Below are 22,477 nucleotides of genomic sequence, written 5' to 3' on the forward strand. Positions count from 1 at the left end.
CTCCCAGAGCTCCCTCAGACTGACTGAATCAGAATCATCATGGTAGCAAGCCAGGAATCTGAATTTCTTAGACACACCCAGGTTATGCTCCTGTGCATTGAAGTTTGAGAACCACTGCACCAAACCATGCAAATCCTTCTAGAAACACTGACCATCACCCCCCAAGTCTGTAAACAGTTAGGAGGTCCTCATCAAACATGGCTACCATCTCATGATGGGCAACCCAGCCCCCAGGCCCCCTTGTGCACAGTGATGGAAACAAGCATTGCTTGTGACTAATGAGGCCCTGATTCATCTTGGCAATGAGGCAGCTATTAGCCTTCTGCAGAAAGTGCCAGGCATTTGGCCCTTGTAAGTCCTGAGAAGAAAGAACTCTAGTGTTCGCTATTGCCCTGCTCTTGACATGATATTTATTGACAACAACGATGGGCACTGGCCACCCTCTGTCAAGAATCAGAATGTCAGACTTGCTGCTCAGACTGTGCTGTGAGCTGAGAAGCTGCATACTCTGCTGAGGTGGTCACCAACCTCCTTGGCCTGATAACCACAGGCCTCCTTTACTATAGGAAGCCCTGTCCTTCTCTCACCCACTCCGTACCCACCAAATGCCAAGCAGGGCTAACAGGTTCTGCAGGCCTGGCCTCTACTGCTCTCCCTACTCCCACTGGAACAGTTAATGAAGAGAGGATCCATACATCTCATCCTGATCCTATTTCCTGCTCTGTTTTTGTTTATTACCATTTGCTGTCCTGGGAGACCCCTGGGCTATGGTTGTTTTCTCCAGACCCCCAGGGAGCAAGATTTGGGTTATCACAGAGAAGCCAACTCACAGAGCAGGCATTACGATCTCAGAATTTTTCTCTCTGAGCTCACTATGACTGTGGAAGAGAGGAGGTCAGTATTCCTCTCCAGGAAACACCGCATGGGGGAAGGCAGGACTTACACAGACCCAGATGCTCACATAGCACTATCAAGACTCTATGTGCGGGCTTCCCTGGTGGCGCAGTGGTTAAGAATCCGCCTGCCAATGCAGGGGACACAGGTTCGTGCCCTGGTCTGGGAAGATCCCACATGCCATGGAGCAACTAAGCCCGTGCGCCACAACTACTGAGCCTGTGCTCTAGAGCCCGCCAGCCACAACTACTGAGCCCACGTGCTACAACTACTGAAGCCCGTGTGCCTAGAGCCCATGCTCCGCAACAAGAGACACCACTGCAATGAGAAGCCTGTGCACCGCAACCTAGAGTAGCCCCTGCTCGCCACAGCTAGAGAAAGCCCGCGCGCAGCAACAAAGACCCAATGCAGCCAAAAATAATAAAATAAATAAATATATATTAAAAAAAAAGACTCTATGTGCATGGGTTTTCCAAAGATCACTGCCTCCACTAAGTGTTATACCTGATCCATGACTCCAGTAAAAGACAAGTGTCTTATGGTCTAGAATTGGGAAGTGGTCTCCAGCTTCCTTGGTTCTTTCCTATCACCATTCACCACCCCATGTGTTTATATCTGTCAGTGGCTGTGCTATATCACCCACCAGATAAGCCACTAGCTTGGCCTGGCATGTCCCAGCACCCCAACTCCTCCAGCCACCACCTGCAGGCTCTAGGTATGGCTCAGCTCCCAAATCAAAGAAGTAAGCAGCACGGCTGGTGGAACAGCATGAATTCAGTCTTGATCTCAAGTCTCATGCATTCCCGGCCAGCTATGCCTGGGCCCTGGCATGGTATCTCCTCTCCTCTCAAACCCTCAGTCTTCTCTTTTTCTCATTTTTCCTGCCCCCAAAGTTCAATCTCTGTGGCTGAGTCCTTGTTTCTTCCTTCCTGTGTGGACATCAGTCATGAGCCTGTGGTGAGGTGACCTCAATACACCTGCATTCCCAGACTTCCTCTTCAACCCCTGCTGGGGTTTTCCAGATCCCTGCCCTGCCTCGATGAATGTCTGACCTCTGGCCAGAGCCCAGCCTCCACTAACTGGTCTTATCCTGTTTCCATAATGAGAATTGCCACTCACAAGGGGCTGACCCTGGGCCAGGTGTTGCGATACAAACTTTCAGTACACATTCTCTCATTTACTCCTCACAGAAACCCCAAGCCATGAGAGTTCTTAGCTCATTTTGTACATAAAGAAACCCAGCGGGTTTTTAAAAACTTGTCCATGTTTGCACTGCTCGTTTCTAAAGTTTTATGTTGAGCTCTCTGCTGTTTTGTCTTGTAATAACAGCAATGACAGCAAATGTTACTTAACATTTATTGAGCACTTAGCATGTGCTAGGGGCTTTACATGCATAATTTCATTTAATCATCACACCACCACTAAGACAGCACTACTATTATCATATCTATTTACAATGGGAAAAATAAGGCTTTGAAGCATAAGTAACACAGACCAGGTAATAAACCCTGAGATCTAAATCCCAGGATCTAACCCTGAGAATCGGACTCCAGAGCCCCCTACAAACCCTCAAGCAGTGCTCAATTTCTGGCTCAGAAATCAGCTTGTGGGGAGGTTTGGCTTATTTTACCACTTTAACAACTTCAAAATTTTGAAGGACATAAGCTACCTCAAACCCTGAACAAAGCGCCCCCATCGGCAAAAGTTGGGTGGTGCTGTACATCTTAGCCTTGTGATCAAACGAGAAGGTGTCAGCAAAAGCAATTCTTTCCTTGTTTATGATTCTAAAAATGTTACGGATTAGTCATATTAACTATACTGAAAACCAAACATTGAAGCATTTTTTTTTCAGTTCCACGGAAGTAAGATGCACAGGATAAGAATAAAAGCCAGGAATAATGACTTATAGGCTACTATTGTATTCACATGCAAAGAATCATTATTTTGCAAAGACCTGTTGCATGCAAGGCATTTCTTTCTAAAAAATAATATGCACATCCTTTGTGGCACTTAGCAACATTTATGTGATACCTCTGGCGATTATGTGTATAATATCTACTTCCTGAACTAGATGATAAGCATTGTGAGCTCAGGGACTATATCTCATTTGTCCAGTTTTTAGCACAGTGCCTGGGCCATAGTAGACGTTCAGCAAGTATTTGTTGAATCTATCCAATAGAGCCACAAAGTTCTCATGGACCCCACCTGGTTCAGCTCTAGAACTGAGTCTATAGACAGTCTAGAGTACAGTCTGTATTGTGTCACCTGGAGACAGAAGACAAGACCCCCTAAAGACCTTTCGCATTGAGAGATTGAAAAACTTCATCAAACTAAATTCTGTAGTTATCACCCTGAAGGCAGAGAAAGCAAGACTCAGAAGGTACTGAACAAAGGGACAGCAAAGTGTCCCAAGACAAAATCCTGAAGGCTGAGCCAAAGTTTTCACCATCTACTTGCTCTCCCTTACTACCCACCATCACTAAACCCTAGAGAAAACCTTTCAAATAGGAGGAATATAAATAAGTAAAAAAGCAGTAATGGGTAGTGAAAACCACCTTAAATTAAGGATTCAGGGATCTGCGCTAATACCAGTGAGGCAGGTAGTATAAGCAGTCTGGACTCTCCATAGCAGGCAGAGGTCCGAGCAGATGACAAATGAGGCCATTCTCATCCATACAATTCTGAGAGGTTTCACCATACAGTCATCTACACCTACTGCTTATTGAGGGTGAAAATTATTGGCTGAGCAGGCAGAATACATACAGAGGAGTTAAGAACAAGCACTCTAGGCCAAGGGTTGGCAAACTATGGCCCATGAGCCAAATCCAGCCTTCCACCTGCTTTTGTAAACAAAGTCTTACGGGGACACAGCCACATTCATTTATATATTATCTATGGCTGTTTTCACACTACAACTGCAGAATAGAGTAGTGAGAGAGACTACATGGACAGAAAGCCTAAAACATTTACTATCTGAGTTTTTATTAGTGTGCTGACTCTTGTTCTAGACACAGATTGGATATCAATCTCTGCTGTGTGGCTTCATGCAAGTTACTTGACTTCTTTAGTTCTCAATTTCTACGACTCTTTCTCCTTCATATGGTCATCCTGAGATTGCACACTGCTTGGTAATCAGTGCATGCTCACTGAATGCCTTCTGTTACTATTATGACCATCATTTTCAATACGGATGCTGACTGTGCCAGTCCAGAGGCCCACTGCAACCCCCTACCCCCATCCAACCTCCACATCCCCTCCTGGGGGACAGGCTGTAGTCCTCTCTCTCCTTTAGTACCTATACCTAGAGAAACATCAAACTCAGTCTGTTAAACCTACAGAATATCTTTCAAATGTATCCTCACCTTTCCATTGCTATGGCTATTCCCTTGGCCCAAAATGGTATTCTTACGCTTTCCCACTTTTCAAAATCTTTCCTATCCCTCCAGGGCATCTTTAAATGCTATCACCTTTATGAAGTTTTCCCTGACAGATGCGCCAACCCTCAGCTGAAAGTGTTCTTGCCTCTCCCTCCAAACCCGTCCCTGCAGATGCCTGTCATCTCGCCCATGAACGCTTCCTGCCTTTGCCTGCTATGGCTTTGAGCTTTCCGAGAATGGAAATCCCATGGGGGTAGTTTAGTTGAAAAAATGTGTCCATTACATCAAAACCCACTTAATAAATTCCTCCTAGAAATCAGTGCCAGGAACAAATTTGCTCCAACAGATACATTTGTTTATATTCTTTTATCAGACAGTGGGAGCCTCCTATGGTTTTTCCCCTTTTACCTCAGCTACCAGGAAGCTTAGAGCAAAATTACAGTAACCACCTCCAGGTGCATGGAAACACCTGTTAATCTACCTCTGTTAGCTGGTCTTTGTTCTTTTCTTTTTTTTCACGAAGGCTTTGTAGGAGTAGGTGATTTATACATGCTAAATAAATACAGCATTAATAGAAGTTCTCCTTGATGAACTAAGAATCCTGAAAAGGGATAACCACCTTATGTTTGCAGAGGTTTCCTCTGACACCTAAGGTACTTCCCATCTTCCTCTTAGTATCGCTCATATTAGTGGGAAAGGAGGAAAAGTGGATGTTTATTTCCTTCCAATTATACAAATAAGAATCTCAGATATCAGAATTATAGAATACTAGGATTAAAAAATCCTAATCTGGATCAACTTCCAGAATGATGAACTAAGGACCTCCAAAAATCAATCCCCCACAAGAGCAATGAGAACATGCGCAAAAATTGTCACAACCAACTTCTCAGAACTCTGGAAATTAACAAAAGGCTTGCAACTATTCAAGGAGTGGTTACTCAAGAACAACAGCTGAATCTCCTTAAGAATAGTGACTTGTGTTGCTTTTTAAGTTGCTCTAGAGGCATCTTCTCTCCCCAGCTCTGTGACAGCCTTAAAAACTAAAAGCCTCTCAACCATGGTAGCTGGGAAAACAAGCAGCCTAGCAGCCATTGAAAAGAGCACAATGAGTGTGGAATTCCCCAGTATTCTATCCCCAGGGAATTGTCACTATTTTACCTGCTTGGAAGTTCACTGAAAGCCTCCACTCACAGGGTTTGATTTATATAAACTAACTCAGAGATCCCTCAGTATAAAACAATCTTTTCCCTGAGGAACATGTTTGTCCAAAAAGATCAGCAGCAATTGTTTAACATTGCTGCTCTCTGAGGTGGTGAAAACATTTGGAGCAAACAATAAGCTGACAAAAAAAAAAAAACAAAAAAAAAAAAAGGAAAAGCTGGGAAATGAAATGTCCATTGGAGGCTTTGAAAAGTTCCAATGTAGTCCCAGGAATCTAAAAGACCACACAAGTATAAAACTGTGTGCATGCCAAGGAAACCCCTGAGGTTGTTATAAATTAAGATGTTAATTATAATCCCCAGGGTAACCACTAAGAAAAGAGCTGAAAGAAACACAGTAAAAGAAATGACAAAGTTAAAATGGAACAACAGAAAATATCTATTTAACACAAAAGAAAGAAGAAAAGGAGGCATTTTCAAAAGATATAAGATACATAGAAAACAAATAGCAAAACAGGCAGACATGAATCCCACCTTACCAGTAATTACATCAAATGTAAATGGATTGACTACTCCACTCAAAAGACAGAGATTGGCAGAATGGATTTTTAAAAACAAACAACAAAAACAAACAATTTTTAAAAACAACAATAACAAAAAATATGACTCAACTGTATGCTGTCTACAAGAGATACACTTTAGTTTCAAAGAAACAAATAGATTAAAAGTAAAAGTATGGAAAACTTTTGGATACACCATCCAAAAAGACCTTGAGTGGCTATACTAATATCAGATAAAAATAACAAAATTGCCACGAAAGACAATAAAGAAAAGTTTATAATGATAAAAGAGTCATTCCATTAGGAAGACATAACAATTAGAAAAATAATGCATCTAAAAATAGAGCCTCAAAGTACATGAAGAAAAAGCTGACACACTTGAAGGGAGAAATAGACAATTCAACCACAATAATTGGAGATTTAAATACCCCACTTTCAAAAATGGATAGAGCAACTAGACATAAGAACAAAAGGAAATAGAAGACTTTAGCTATAAATCAATTAGACCTAACAGACATCTCTAAAAACAATGCAATGAATGGCAGATACACATTCCTCTCAAGTGCGCATGGAACATCCTCCAGAATAGACCATATGGTAGGCCTTTCTCAATAAATTTAAAAGGAAATCATACAAAGTATGTTCTCCTACCACAATTGAATGATATCAGAAATTGATAACAAAAGGAAATTTGGGAAATTCACAAGTATGTGAAATTTAAACAACACACTCCTAAATAACCAAGGGGTCAAAGAAGAAATCACAAGGGCTATTAGAAAATACTTTGAGATGAATGAAAACAAAAATACAACACACCAAAACTGGAGTAAATGGAGTGAAAGCAGTGATCAGAGAGAAACTTGTAGCTGTAAATATTTACATTAAAGAAGAAAGATCTCAAATCAATAACCTAACATTCCACCTTAAGACACTTGAAAAAAAAAGAGCAAAGTAAAACCAAAGCAAGCACAATTAAGAAAAATAATAAATATTAAATCAGAAAAAAAGACATAGAGAATAGAAAAACAATAGAGAAAATCAATAAAATCAAAGGTTGGTTCTTTTAAAAGCTTTCTTAAAAGGCAAACCTTTTGTTAGTCTGATCAAGAAAAATAAGATAAAAGACTAGGAACTAAAGTGGTGACATTACCACTAACAGAAATAATTACAGAAATAAAAAGAATACATACAAAAATCAGCTGTATTTCTATACACTGTCAGTGAACAATCTGAAAGTGAAATTCAGAAGACAATTCCATTTACAATACCATCAAAAACTACTTCAGAATATTTAACAAAAGGAGTGCAAAAATAATATTCTAAAACTACAACACACTGTTGAGAAGGGTTAAAGCATACCTAAGTAAATGAAAAGACATTCCAGGTTCATGAATTAGAAGGCATGATGCTGTTAAGATGGCAATATTACCCAAATTGATCTACAGAGTCAACATTATCCCTATCAAAATCCCAGCTGGCTTCTTTGCAGAAATTGAAAGCTGATGCTAAATTTCATATGGAAAGGCAAGGGACCCAAAATAGCCAAAACAACCTTGAAAAAGAATAACAAGTTTGGGAGACTCACACTTCCCAATTTAAAACTTACCATGAAGCAATAATAAACACAATAGTGTAGTCTGGCATAGGCCAGACATATAGATATATATGGAATAGAATTTAGCACCCAGAAATAAACCCTTACATTTATGGTCAATTGATTTTAAACAAGGGTGCTGAAAACATTCAATGGGGAAAAATAATTTTTTCAACAAGTGGTACTTGGGCAACTGGATATTCACACAAAAGAATCAAACTGGACCCCTATCTCACACCATAATCAAAAATTAACTCAAAACAGCTGATTGACCCAAATGTAAGGGCTCAAATGACAAAACTCTTAGAGGGAAACAAAGAGGTAAATTTTTGTGACCTTGGATTAGGCAACGATTAAAAAAATAGATAAACTGAACTTCATCAAAATTAAAAACACTTGTGCTTCAAAAGATGCCATCTAGGAAGTGAAAAGCAAACACATGGATTGGGAGAAAATATTTGCAAATCATGTATCTGATAAGAGATTTTTACCAGAATACATAAAGAACTCTTACAGCTCAAAAATTAAACGACAAACAACACAAAAACGGGGCAAAGAATTTAAAGAGACATTTCTCCAAAGATATACAAAAGACCAGTAAGCACATGAAACGAAGGTCAACATCTTAGTATTAGGGAAAGTAAATCAAACCCACAATGAGATATCACTTCATACCTAACAGGATGGCTAAAATAAAAAAGACACACAATAACAAGTATTAGCAAGAATGTGGAGACATTGGAGCCCTCATACGTTGCTCAAAGGAATGCAAAATGGTGCAGCTACTTTGGCAGTTCTCCAAAAGTTTAACTATAGAGTTACCATACAACCCTGAAATTCCGCTCCTAGGTACATACACAAGAGAAGTGGAAAAATATATTCACACAAAAATTTGTTCAGGAATGTACACAGCAGCATTAATCATAATAGCCACAAAGTTGCAACAACTCAAATGTCTTTCAACTTATGACTAGATAAGTAAACGTGATATATCCACACAGCAGACTAATACTCAGCAATAAAAAGGAATGAAGTACTGAAACATGTGACAACATAGATAAACCTTGAAAACATTACCCAAAGTGAAAGAAGCCAGTCACAAAAGGCTGTATCTTGTATGATTCCATTTACATGAAATGTTCAGAATTGGCACATCCATAGAGACAGAAAGTAGATTAGTGGTTGCCAGGCTAGGTAGGGGTGGGTTAATGAGAAGTGACTACTAATGGGTATAGGGTTTCTTTTGGGAGCCATGAAAATGTTCTGAAATTAGACAGTGGTAATGGTTACAAAACTCTGTGAATATGCTAAAGATCACTGAATTGTATATTTAAAAGACAATTTTATGGTATATGATTACATCTCAATAAAGCTATTATAAAAAGCTCAATTCAGGGCATTCTTCTATAAGAGTCCTGAGTAACCAGCCTCTACTTGAATACTTGTAATGGTAACACACTCTCTCCCACATAGGGTAGACTGCTCCACTTTTGGACAGTTCTTTTGAAAATTGTTTTCCTAACCATTAAATTCCCCACCATCTACCACAGTACCCAGTACATCAGAAGGGCTCCTGTAGTGGGATAAAATTCTGGATCAACATTTCATAGTGATATTTTTAAATGAAAAAAGTAACATGAGAGTATATTATGTAACAGAGCTTCTATCATAATCCCATTTAAGTAACTAAAAATGTGCAAATTATATATACCTAACATATATTTAATATAGAGAATATGTATCATATATAATCTTTCATATGTATAGAATATTTCTCGACGGATATTTAAAAATCTTTAAGTAGTTACTTCTGAAGAGTCTTAGGGAAAGGGAGGTTGCAATAAGACCTTTATTTTTCAACTATAACCTTCAGTACTGGTTTAATTTTTTTTTTTTTTTTTACCATAAGCAAATATTGTAATAGAATTTTAAACAATTTAAATTTTAGGAAAAATATTTATTTTTGATTTGGGTGGTAATCCCTGATATTCCAGTTCACTATCTGTTATTTGGGTCCTTATCAGTGCAAACTCCCTGAGAAACGACCCACTCTGTTCTGTAGCTAATGCTCTGTAGGCCAGGTTTGAAACAGGCGGCTGGAAAGGGCATCTGAGGTTCCACTGACAGCCATCTGACGACTGTAATTGTCACTGAAGACCAGAAAGTCTGCCTCCAAGTTGCAAGCACCGTTTTCCCCTGACCTGAATCCTGAGCAAAGAAGCCAAGGGCTCCCTCGGGCCAACTCCCTCATTCTCCATCTTAATCTCCTCCCCGGCAGCCAAGTCAGCCAAGTCAGCGTGCAGCCTGCAGCTCAGGGCTGTAAGCTAGTGGACGAAATAAATAATTTACTAACTGCTTGGCTGCCCACACAAACATGTATGTCTCCCTGTTCTATGCTAGACACGAGGTCTGCCCAGATGGAGTTTACAGTCACCTACATCAAGACCTTCTGAAGCTACTGCAGAGTCTTTCAAAACCCCAAAAAGTTTAGGTCTCTGATCTTGAAGCCCCACATCTTTAAGAATCTGCCTCCAAACTTCAAGACTCTCTGGAGGAATTCTTATACTAATAGGGCTATTGCCAGTGTCAGCATAGCACAGCTGGCTGGTCCTAGACCTAACATTTTAGAACTAGAAGGCACCTCATTCAATTTAACCTTATAAATGGGGCAACCAAGAGACTTATTTAAGGACATGTTATTAGCTCATGGCAGGCTCAGGTTTCCTGACTCCTAATCCAGTTTTGGTCACTCCTCTCCCTGCTCTGTGGCCTGTGACTTCCTCCTTCCTTCCTTGCTTTCTTGGAGCAAGCGCAGCCCCACTCCTTCTCTCCTCTCTATCACTCCCATCACCTAAGACGTCCAGTGGTCCTTCACACTGCCTTAAGACAGGCCTCTGCACTCTGTGTTGAGAGCATCCAGGGCTTACTCTTTGGCTTCCCCCTTAGGATTTCAGTGGGTTTTGACAACTGGAGGTGTGAGGAAGGCTGTGAACAAAGGATGGCAGTTGGGTAGGTGGACTGGACAGTGATTAATCAGAGACTGAACTTGTACACAGGGAGGGGTGGCAATAAACCTGACACATATTTGCCCCCCATACTCCAGTCCCTTAAAAGTCAGCTTTCCTAAAGCCCATTCTCACTATTCCTCACCATGAATATATGACTATTTCATCTCTAAGGTTAATTCAAGCCTACCTTCTGGATCTGCTCCAAAACCATACAAACTCCTAGGGTGCTCTGAACAGAAGCATGGTACGGCTGGGGCCAGACTTCCTGTCCCCTCACAGGCTGCAAGGATCCAAAACTCCTTTCCTGGGACTAAAGGCAACGGGATATTTGGAGGATACCTGATTCTTATAAGAGAGGGATGAGATGAGGGAGAGGGAGACAGAATGGGAGAGAGAAAGAGAAAGAGAGGATTCGTTATCTGATTATTAGTGATCTGATTGACCAGGTGCCCAAGTTACCACGTTGCCTAGAAAAGCAAAAATTGTCATTTAAATAGCTTCTCCTCAATCACCTCTCTCTGCTCAACACTAGCAATTATCCCTGCTCTACATTAGAAGTCATTCATAATTATGAGTACAACGTTACAATGTTAATCTGTCACAAAGTGAAATTAAATATCTTGCAAACCATGTAGAATTTAATGGAATAAATTAAAGGCTTGTTAGAAAGCAGAACTGCAGGCCATGTCACTGGCAAATGATGATCAGGCAGATTTGACCAGTAAACAGATAGAAAAGGGAAAATCAGCAAGAGATGGCAGCATAATCCACTTGAGAATAATTTAAATATCAAAGGGTGAAAAAAAAGGCTTGGATAAAAAGTTAAGTTTTGGGATATTTTTGCAAAAATGAGTCTTTCTAAGAGAGTGCTAAAAGTCAATCACAAAACAAAGGAGGTTTAATTGTGCTATTATACAGTTTTGTCAACACAATTAAGCTGAAAAGTTAACAGTTCTTTTGTTGTGTATTTATTCTACAACTTAGTGCACAGTTGCCATTATAACCTAAGCTTCTTAACTAAAAAGTGAAAATAAACTTAGTTTCATCGTTTCCAGTTTCATTTTAAAGGTAAGTTTCCAATCAAAAATTTTTACTGTGAAATTTTACACCCCTGCTTTCTGTGCATTTATTTACGTTGGTCCTTCCTCTAATACCAACTTCCTCAGGTAACGAAGACCTCCTGAGGGTTCCACGGTCCTCAGTGTAACTGCCACCTCTCTGAATTATGCACCCTCAGCCACATTCACTTGATGGGTTGCTATAGAAACACACGGGTAATTGTAACATAACCAACATGACTGAGCCCTGTCTACCAGGCACTGTTCCAAGTGCCCCATGTGCATTAACTGGTGAGGAAGCGGAGGCACAGAGAAGTGTAAAAACTTGCCCCAAGTCACACAGCTAATAAGTGATGGATGGCACTGAGTTTGCAATGTGGCTGCAGAGACCACGTTCTTTTCCACGATGCCATAAACATATCATGTGCATTTGGACTTGACTTCGTGAGGGAACGCACACTGATTCTCCTTAAGGAAGAAAAGATGTTCTAGAATTATCCCTGAGCCTGGACTCACCTGGCCGTATTTAGGTTCCGATAGAGCTGCCCAAGGGACTCCAGCAGCCTCCCCTCCATCTCCCGGTCCCTGAGTTGCTGAGCCAGGGCCAGCCAGTGCTCGTGGTAGGTGATACATGCCTCAGGGCTTGGGGACACAGAGCTGTAGAAATGGCAGAGGGATTTGGTGACCTGAAGCTGACCTGAACATAAAGCAGGAACATGGATGAGATGACTGGAGATAGGACAAAGGAAAAAACGACTTCTAACACTCTTCTCTGAAGCATCCCAGCAGCACGGGATATACTCACTCTTTAGGTGTTGATGCCTTAATCCGAACAGCAATGCCATTTCATAACAAAAGCGGCCACTGGCCAGCTGGCGTCGATAGACCTCAACTTGGGCCAACCAGAGAAGCACCTGTACTAATTCCATGTCTGTCTCCATGCTGGCCTGGAGTTTAGAATAGAGTTGCACAGCCTGCAGAAGATAGTCCCTGGCTGGCTGCTGAGTCCAGGATTTAAGGGTCAGATGGCCAAGATTGGCCAAAGCCACCGCCTGGTTGCGCACATCCCTTGCCTCCTGAGCTCTGTTCAAGGCCCGAAGGTAGCTGTTGGCTGCCCTGTTCACCCGGCCTTCACCTTGAAGCGCAAGTCCCAGGAGGTTATGGACCACTCCCTTTCGGGTAACACTCTCTGTCTCCTTCAGGGAGTATAAGAGTGGCTCGAGGATGTCCAAAGCCTTCTTTGCCTGGCTGGCTAAGAGATAGGCCCACGCCAAGCAGAGGGAAGACTCAAAAGCTTCCTGCTCACTCAGCAGCTGGCCTAGCATCAAGGCTTGGCTCAGGTAGTGGATGGCACCGTCAGGAGACCTATGCTGGAGGTACACTTTGGACAGGATGAGACACAGGGTCCTCTGGGTCCGCTCATCCACCTGCTCCTCACAGGCAGCCAGGGCCTGCCTGAGTGCTGGGCACGCCAGGGCAGAAACTTCACCCCAGCTTGGGGAGGGGATGCCAAGGAGCTTGGTGGTGTTCTGGAGGACCAGGTGGACCTGCCAAATTGGAAGGGCCATCCCTTGGGTGCTCTGAGTGCCCCATTGCCGGACAGAAGCCACTGCAAGGTGTGGCAGATATTTCTTGTCATAGAGAAAACTCAAGATAGTGGCTGCAGCATCCGAGGTGGGAGGGTGTCCAGAGAGGAGCTGCAGGCGCTCAGCGAAGGGCAGGACCTCGTCGTGCCGGCCGAGGCTTAGGAGCAATCGGACGGCCAGGAAGCAGGCTCTGGCCTCCAGGGGGCAGCTGCCCGACACGATGCCCTGTCTCAGCACATAGGCCACCACATCCAGCTCGCTCTTGGCACTATACTCTCGGTCAGGCAGGCAGACCAACATGGCACCTGCCTTTTCCAACAGGCCCGAGCCTTTATGCCTCAGCCTCTGCCTCAGGTAGATGGCCGCCAAATTGATGTACAGGGCAGCCACCAAGGATAGGTCCTTAAATGCCCCATTGAGAATGTGGATGGCCTCCTCAAAGTACACCCTGGCCTGAGAGAGTTTGACCTTCCTAACACTTAGCCGGCCCAGGAGGAAACAGAGCCGGGCATGGGCCCAGGTCATGTGGCTCCGCTTGGCCCACTTCCTCGAGGCCTCCAGGTAGGCCACGAGCTCATCCTCCTCAGAGTAGCTGTAAAAGGAAGTCGTGAGGAAAGAGAAGGAAAAATCATAGAGGCTCTTAAAGTGGTCAGCATAACCCTCGTGATCCAGAAAAGCCAATATGGGGGTGAAGTTCTCAGCCTCCTCCTCCTCCTGACCGGTGTTCAGGTCCATGAGCAGTTCCGGGTCATCGAGGTCATCAGGCTCTGGCAGGTGATAGGTGTCTGAGGCGGCTGAAAGGAGCTCCTCCTCCAGGCTGGAGTCCTCGGAGCTGCTGGACTGTCTGGAGCCCACGGCCTGATGCTCCTCCCAGGCTCCACCAGGCCGGGTCTCCTTGAAGCCTTCGGGCTGGGACGCTGTAAGGGACAGGCAGAATTGAGCAACCCTAAGTACCTGCAACTATGGTGGCCAGCTCTTGGCAAGAGGCCAGGACGCTATCCTGCAGAACTGGAGGTCAGGTTCAGCATGATCTCTACTCACCGCTCAGATCGTTTGGAAGACTCTGGATGGATTCAAACCCACCTGGATAGAGATGAAGGACGAACCTATGTTAGGTCAGAATGGCCCAGTATGCTTATGCCTACAGGTGCTCCCTGACCAGTGGCCCCTTAGGACACTTTGTGTTTCAGTTTCAGACCATCTGCCATCCCTAAGGTACTAGGCAGCATCTTCCCTTCACCATCAATGTTGCAGGGACCTGAAGATCGTCTTGTTTAACCCAGTCACCTTACAGTTGGGAACTGAGGTAGAAATGAGAACAGAGTCAGAGAAGAAAAGCCAGAAACATGAGCTCTATGACAAGAGGTGTGGGTATGGGTCGGGGGGCAGGAGGTGGAATCTGAAGGCCCAAATGTCTGAGCAAGTTTATGACAAAGCCATGAACAGAACTCCAAGGGCAGTGCACTTTGTGGCACGTGGCACTGCCTCCCATTTATGTGTGTACAGCCTTCCTTCTTCCTTCCTCCATTCATTCATCATCCAGCCACTCAACAGACAGATTCAGTGTGCACAATGTGCTTTGTAAATTTGACAGGATGAGGTGACCAAATGTAAATAATGAAGAAAAGAAGGTAAAGAATCATCTGCAGTTCCTAAGTTTTGTTCCCTGAAGTACCTTGGTGGGATGAGGTGGGAGAAGGGACAATCTTGAGCAGTTTTAGACGTTTTGAGTTTGCGGTACTTGCAGGAGTTCTAGCAGAGAATGAAATAGATCTGCGGCCAAGGAGAAAAGTGGAGACTTGCAAATATGGATTTGTGACTGACAACAGGTCACAAAGAGTGGGTCAAAGTCCCAGAAGAAGGATTTGGAAGGAAACACAAAGCAGGTGGGGGAGGAGTGGGGAGAGGGGATTTGTGAATGAGCCAGAAAAACTTCAGCATTTACTTGCAGATGGGAGCCAATGAAGGAGACTGAAAAGGCAGTCTGTAAAGAGAAAAGAGGAGTCACAGAGACCAAGGTGGCTTATGGTGCAGCCACCTAACATAACAAAAGTGAAATAAGACAAGGTGAGAACCAAGAAGACAACCTGGGGTTTGGCAGCAAAGAAGTTGACCCCCTTGGCTAAAGCAGCCACAGTGGAGCTTGTGGAGGCGAAGGCCAGGTTCATGCTCCATAGGACAGGGGCTGCTAGAAAGAAGATTCTACCTCTTCCTGGCAAAGAAGCAATAGCCAGCCACCTGTGCCTGCACTCTGAGCTCTCCGGTGTACTTTGAGGGTAGCAGGCCCCTCACCAAGTCAAGCCTCCACTTGCTATTCTCTAGGGAAGGCTTCTTCTGTAAGTGTCATTGCACATACTTAAGATCTGCAACCCCCAAAGGTCCCACAGCCAAACACAGCAGAGCTAGAGAGCTGGGCTCTGGAGAGCTGTTCATGCACCTGGCCCTCCCTGACGTTGCAGAACACGTGCCAGTCTTATGCAGTCATTTCTCTGCAGGCCAGGACCACCGAGAGCACAATGATGCATGAGTTACCAAAAAAATGCTTCCTCTGGGAAGAAGAATTACAGGGCATAGGTCTTGGGGGAGTTGGAATTTACCAATAGGATGCACCCTCTGCTGGTTGCCTTGGTGCCAGGGATAGCCTGTGCAGCCATAAGGCATAGCCCTGCACCCAGCAGAGCTGCACTCCTGGTCTGTAGATAAGAGCTAATAGGCTGCCTGAGACCTGCCCCTGGACCTCTCTCAACCACTGGATCAACGATTGGCAGATACCCTGGATCCAAGCCTGTAGCCACCCTGCCTTCAAGGCAGACCCCAAGTCGTCCTTGATTTTTAGACTTTTCAGACCTCCTGCCTACCGGGCTGCATTCATAGCTTCAGCTTCCTGGCTCAGCCTGGTGGGGCAGTGTGATCGGCTTGTGGCAAGAAAGTGCTGCCAGGGCTGGTGCTGATGCCTGGGTGAGGTGCTCTTCACAAATGTTCCTGTGCCTGGGAGAAACTCTCCAATTCCCATCTCTGCTCCAGGAGCTGGCCTGAGGTTCCCTTCTGCAGAATCTCTGGCTGCACCCATGAAATGCATGCCATCTAATCTGGCCATACAGGAGTAGACACAACATCACCATCACTGAAGAGATAGGAGAAACAGGAATCCTTCCTCAAACCCTGTCAGTGAATGCACTTCCTGACACAGAGCAGTGGGCCCCTCCCAAAGTAAAAGAAAAGAGTATCATTCATTCACTCAGTCAGTCATTCAGACACTGCTGAAAACTGTGCTAGGCACTGAGGTCCCTCACCCACCCAAAGCTAACACACCCAACAGTCCAATGTCATTTTGTGTCAGGGGCAGTGTGGTGAAGTAGGGATTGTCCTGACGAGAAGATAGGGGAGGGCAGTTCTTATCCTGGCCCAGGCACTAATTCACTTGGGCCTCAGTTTCCTAATCTGTAAAATAAGAGAAGTCATCTCTTAGGGTCCTTCTAGCTATGACATTCTATGGCTCCACCTTTATTACTGGGGAGCCAGACCTACTTCAGCCCTAGAAGGAAAACCCTCAGCCACAACTCAGGAAGTTTTCTTCTCCAGGATTAGAATGGGAGGCTCAATATGGCCAGCCTCCCATGCTATAGCGGAGTTGATTTCATCACATCTCAGAGTTTCTAGGCAGCAAGTCCCCCTCAACTCCAGAACTGTCTGAAATGCAAAGTGAAAATGCTGCTAATCAAATATAACCCAGGTCGTCAACTCAACTGTGGTCATAGCCTCACATTCGTGCATAGGATTATACTTCAGAGATATTCTGTTTCTAGTTAGGAACACTCCCTTAATCTTGAGGAGCTTGGGCTTTCACAGGGTCTGAGGAGCGAACACTCACTAAGCCGGTAGACAGATGTTATGTCAGTCTGAGCAAGCGTGTGGAGGAAGCTGGCACACTCAGCTTTCCTGTCACTTCCCGGGACCCCCAGAGAGCATCTTTCCTCATCACTGAAAAAGGTGGAGTTCTTGCTCCTGTATTAAGGCAAAAGACATGGACACAGATCAGTGCAAGGTTCCAGACACGACCCCTTCTCTTTTCGCCCTAGGATGTAGTGAAAGACACAGAGAAGCCATCAACCCACGTGCCCAGAGCTGAACTCAGACTCCTCATCTCACTGTTGTATAATGTATTTATCTATACTGCCAAGGAAGAAGAGCTGGTAGCACCTCATCTGTGCAGAACTGACCTACGCCGTTGCTGAATTGATCAAAGTGGCAATGAAAACACCCCTCCTGTCAAAACTGCACCTTCCAAGAAAAACAAAGCCCCTTCCTTCGACTCCTACCCATTCTTTGAGACCACATGGTGACCACTTTTAAGGGAAGAAATAGGAACTGGATGCCCTAAATGTAAGAGTTGGAAAAGGACCATTAAAAGATGTTTCTTTGACAGGTTATTTCAAGAAAACACTCGGGACTAATGACACAACCTAGAGGAACAATGGAGAAAACTTGACTATGGTTAGAACGAACCTTTCACATTGGATGTTGACATCTGATTCCATGACACAGAACAGTGTTATGTAGCATTAAGATAGAGAAAGAAGGCTAAGGTGTGGGAAGGCGGTAGAAGGAGGGCCAGGGGGCTGGAAGAAATGATTATAGAGTTCTATATATTCACTCTATTGTATAAACTAATTGTTAAAACTAATTTGCTCACTAGAGGTCTGTCATAGAATCAAAGAATATGAAAATTAGAAGTGCCTTGGAAAGTATTCAGTCCAGTACCTATCTGGACAACACTTAATATCTCTTTCAGTTCTAAACATTCTTCAAACTTCAGCATCCAGTTTTAAAACAAAAATAACTTAGAAGCCCAAGAGTTAATAACAGCTAACACTTGGGGGGGGGCTTATTATGAATCACACACTATTAACTCATTTAATCTATGCAGTTGCCCTACGATACAGGTACTATTCTTATCCCCTTTTTACAGAGGAAAAGACTGAGGCACAGAAAAATAAAGTTGGTGGTTAGGGAGCCGTAGAGCAGGATGTAAGCAGGATGTAAGAAGAGGTTCTCTCTTTCAAGCAGGGTTAAGGGAGGGTCTGGGATGGAGTGCCGTGGTCTGCCACTTACCCATTGTCCCCACAGCTCAGATAAATGCAATTTGAAAGTCAGTGATGAGAAAACTAGCCATTAATGTGAACTGCTCAAGGTCACACCTCTAATTAGTGGCAGAACTGGCACTAAAGCTGTGTCCTGACATCTATGGCTCTTGACACCACACCTACTGAACCGCCATCTCTCTGGCTTGACCTCCAGATTCTCCCCAGCACTCTAAGAGCTTCCATCCTCAAAAGAGCATGTAATTGAACTCTACATCTAAACTCATTTGAGATAAAAAGAATATGATCCCAAATTTCTGTAGAACACTTGCATTTTACAAAGCATTCCTGAATTTACTATTTCATTTACTCTCATAATAACCCTATGATGTAGGTATTTTTATCCATATTTATAGATGAAGATGCAGAAAGTAATTTAGTGACACGCTCAGAATTACACAGCTAGAAAGTGGTAAAGCTGACACTGAAGCTGAGGTCTTCTGCCTCTGTGTCCACTGCCTCATGGCTGATCTGCTAACGTCCTGAGTCCAAGATACTTAGAGTCTAAGAAGCTTGACAAATTACATTAGGGCTTTCCCAGCATGGAGACAGGCTTAGAAGGAGTGTGGCAGAGCTTTTAGAAATACAGCAGGCTGACGTGCTCCACACAGGGCTACTGAGAGTCTTCAAAGTCACTCTGGCCAAATACAAACACTTTGTCTATTTGGATAGAAGGTCTGCCTGAGGTTTAAGAATGGGTTTTCCAGCTGCTGTTGCTGTGAAATTAGGTAGCTGATGTTGAAATCTGGGCTGTAAAAAAGGAAACCCACAAAAATTTGCTTCTGCGGATAAGCAGGATCCCTTTCCCATGTGTCAGAGGCAAAGACTAAATCTGACTCAGAAAACAGCTTCTGAAAAATTTCATTCTCAGTACACTGCCAATTTGGTTAAATCAATAAATCAAAGAATACATGCATGCATACATATATACATTCATACATGCATACATACGTACAAACAGGGTACAAACACTTCAGGGAGTAATACACCAGTACAGGGAGGGAAGCTGGGGGAAGAGGATGGAGATTTCAGCAAATGCTGGACCATCTTCAGAAACCTGACCCTAAACGAACACAGACTAAGAGTGACACCCAGTGGCCTGATCACAGGGACAGCACAGCACACAGGGCTGGTTCCCAGGACTTCCACACCCTGGCTGCTGCTGGCACGTTGTTTGTGGGGTTTTCCTCCAATTGCTGTGTTTCAGGGGTATCTGTAATCTAGAGAGTGATTTCTAGAGTGTGCAATGAGCCAGTTCTCCTCTCCTCTCCCTGTTCCACCCCTCTGTCTCCCGTCCACTTTCCCCTTCCCTACCGAATGTGCAATCTCTGGTGCATGGGGTCCCACAGGTGACCAGGTAGAGGCCAACAGGCAACTCTGTGCAAGTAAGGAGAAGGTTTCCTGCCACCACTTGGATACAGGGGATGATATTCTGCAGGGTGAGTGTATCCTGTACAACTAAGCCAGCTAAAATGTGATGATCAGTTTAATTTAGTAGTACTGGGTTATTGTCATTTGAGGCATGATATGAGGTACAGAAGTTCAATATAACTGATTAAATCTGACACCTGCCCCCAGTATCCTGTTAAAACTGCCTCTTAGAGATTACCACCCACAACAGTAACATCACTAAGAGTTAATGCATATTGATCATACACACACACAAACACACACACGCACACACACTGTGCCAGGCACCATTCTAAGTGTTTTACATGTATCAGCTCATTTCAACTCAAGACAATCTTATTGGCAAATACTAATACTGTCTGAATTTTACAGAAGAGAAAACTGAAGCTTAGAGAAACAAATTAACATATCCAAAGTCACTCAGCTGGTAAGGTAATGGAAACACACGATGTGCTCACATGGCCATAAATGCCTTCCAGGAAGTCTGGCTCTGGAATCCTTTATTACTGACCTATGCTGCCGCCCAATGACCAGTGACCTCCCCAGGGTTAGTGACTTCTCAGTGGTCAATTTCAAAGGCCTTCCACAGTGTTAAGCATCCCCCACCTCCCACATGGCTGGTTCCTCCCGTTCAGCCGTCCTTCTTTCTTCCTCTGCTCTATAAATGGTTCTTCCCCACGGAGTCTGTTCTTTTTATTCTTCCTCCCTTTCACTAGGACCTCAGCTGCAGGACTCTGTTTTTGAAAAAGAACCCTAGATTTAACATCAGCAATCTGCGATTCCAGACCCAAGCCATGGTTCAGCTGTTTCACTCCTGGGGTCCTCACCTACTCCTGCAGTAAATTGAGGGGGTAGTTTTAGCAGCAGTTCTCACCTGGGCTGCACACTAGCCCCACCTGGGGAGCTTTTACAACCATGGCTGCCCAGGCCCCACGCATACCAATGAGAATGAACGGCTGGGGGCAGAACACAGGTATCCATATTTGTAAGCTCCCAGAATCTCTAAAGTCTGTTGACTGGTCCTAGCAGTGCCCTCTCCTCTCCATTCCCCTTGCCCCTTCCCAAATGCCCCTAACCTCAGCCTTCTCATTGGTCCCCTACCTCCAGGCTCTCCCCTGACCATGCACACCTCACCCAAAGCCAGGGTTGGCTTCCTAAACAGAAGTCCCAGTCACATCATGTCACCCTTGCTCAGACACATTCAGTGGCTCCTCATGCCCTGCCAGGTGAAGGACAGGCCCATGGCATAGGCGTTTCCCGTCTTTCACATCATGGCCCCACTGAGCCTTTGCCACACTAGCACCCTCCTGGTGACCCACCCCCAACAACACGAATCGTTCCTCAACATCCCCCTTACTTTCCTACCTGTGACCTCCTTTCCCTATTGACGTCTGTTGAAATGTCTTACACCGTGCAAAGCTGAACTCACATGTTACCTTTTTGAGGAAAGTTCTCTTGACACCCTTTATCTCCTTCTAAACTCCCATCGCTCTCCATACCTCCCCAGGAGCATAGTGAGTGATCTTCCTCTTATAGAGGTACCTGGGTTCCCACATTTCTGTGTAGGGAAAAATGACCTTCTCTCCCCTCTCCCTAAAAAGGACAGGGCTCAGAGGGAGCTTCTGCCCTTGGTCCACTCTCCTTAGTGGCTCTTTCCACAAGGGAAGGAGTTCCAGTCGGAGTGTTCAGAGCCTTAGGCATTGCTTGGGCCGTGTTTTCCCCATGTGGAGGGCTACAGTGTCTCAAGGTTAGCCACCAACTCTGTGTTCCCTCTTGTACTTCCTGGGCCCAGGCTTTCTACTGTTTGCTATCCCCGTGCAGGATGCCCACCCAGAGAGACCGGGCAGTACTCCAGCACTCCAGGACAGGGTAGAGGGAGCAGGCTGGCCACCTGCTGCTGACTGGTCATGTGGTGGCTCTGCTCCTCAGAACCAGCCCTTCTGTACTTAAGGCCGGAAAGAGTAAAAGAGGCACTCCGCCATCCTGGCCAACACTGCCTTCCCATACATTAAGCTTTCAGCAGACAGACCTATGTGGGAGGGACTCTCCATTCACTAAGCTGGAGTCTATAGGTCCCTGTGTGTTTACTCCCCTGATGGGGCCCCTTGATTGGGTGGGAAGGGCTAAGAGCAGGCCCTGGGTTTGGGGGGGTGTGCTTCTCTCCTTGCACAGAGGAAGGCCTCAATGACCATCTGCTGAAATGAACTGAACTGACTCCTTCCCTGATCACTCATATTTTCTTTCCTATCACTCCTCATGTCGCCTTGATTGTCAGAATGTGCTCCTCTGCGTTCATGATACCAGGAAACCCTGAAGCTCATCTTCAAACCTGCTCAGAATGCGGCAGGACCACTGGGGAAGGTAGCCCTGCTCCAGCACATCCCAGAAGGTCTGTGTGTCATACTCACATTGGGGAATAAGAATCAGGATCTATGTTCCTGGTGGGGACAAAGCCCACTTCTCCTGAGAGCGCTGACTTCCCAATGAACCACTGAAGCCCAGGAATGACAAAGCCGATGATCTCAATGCTTTCTCCCTGGTGTAAATTCAGTTCATCCTTTTCTTCCCTCTCATATTCCTTCCAGGCCTTACATTTTCCTCTTCCTGTGGGAAAACAGCACACAGGTCAACCAAATAAGACAGGAACAGCTGAGCCTTCCACTAGCTTCCAATGTAATATGAAATGAAG

The 22,477-nt window shown here is 44.5% G+C and overlaps 1 protein-coding gene across 8 annotated transcripts in view; it reads right to left on the minus strand.

Moving 5' to 3' along the window:
- Positions 1 to 22,477, minus strand: part of SH3TC2 (SH3 domain and tetratricopeptide repeats 2) — a 67,304-nt gene that overhangs the window by 14,811 nt on the left and 30,016 nt on the right. For 4 of the 8 annotated variants that reach the window (XM_082382630.1, XM_082382628.1, XM_082382634.1 and 1 more), the window contains exons 8-11: positions 22,197 to 22,392; positions 17,109 to 17,242; positions 14,279 to 14,320; positions 12,168 to 14,154 (exon numbers count right to left, since the gene is read on the minus strand). In XM_082382630.1, the coding sequence (XP_082238756.1) occupies positions 12,168 to 14,154; positions 14,279 to 14,320; positions 17,109 to 17,242; positions 22,197 to 22,392 (2,359 nt within the window). Of the gene's footprint in view, positions 1 to 10,780; positions 10,933 to 12,167; positions 14,155 to 14,278; positions 14,321 to 17,108; positions 17,243 to 22,196; positions 22,393 to 22,477 lie in introns of all 8 variants that reach the window. The other 4 variants (XM_082382627.1, XM_082382629.1, XM_082382632.1 and 1 more) reach the window with 2 other exon arrangements.

The sequence above is a fragment of the Balaenoptera borealis genome (genome assembly GCF_965194805.1).
Source record: "Balaenoptera borealis genome assembly, chromosome: 2".
Lineage (NCBI taxonomy): Eukaryota > Metazoa > Chordata > Mammalia > Artiodactyla > Balaenopteridae > Balaenoptera > Balaenoptera borealis.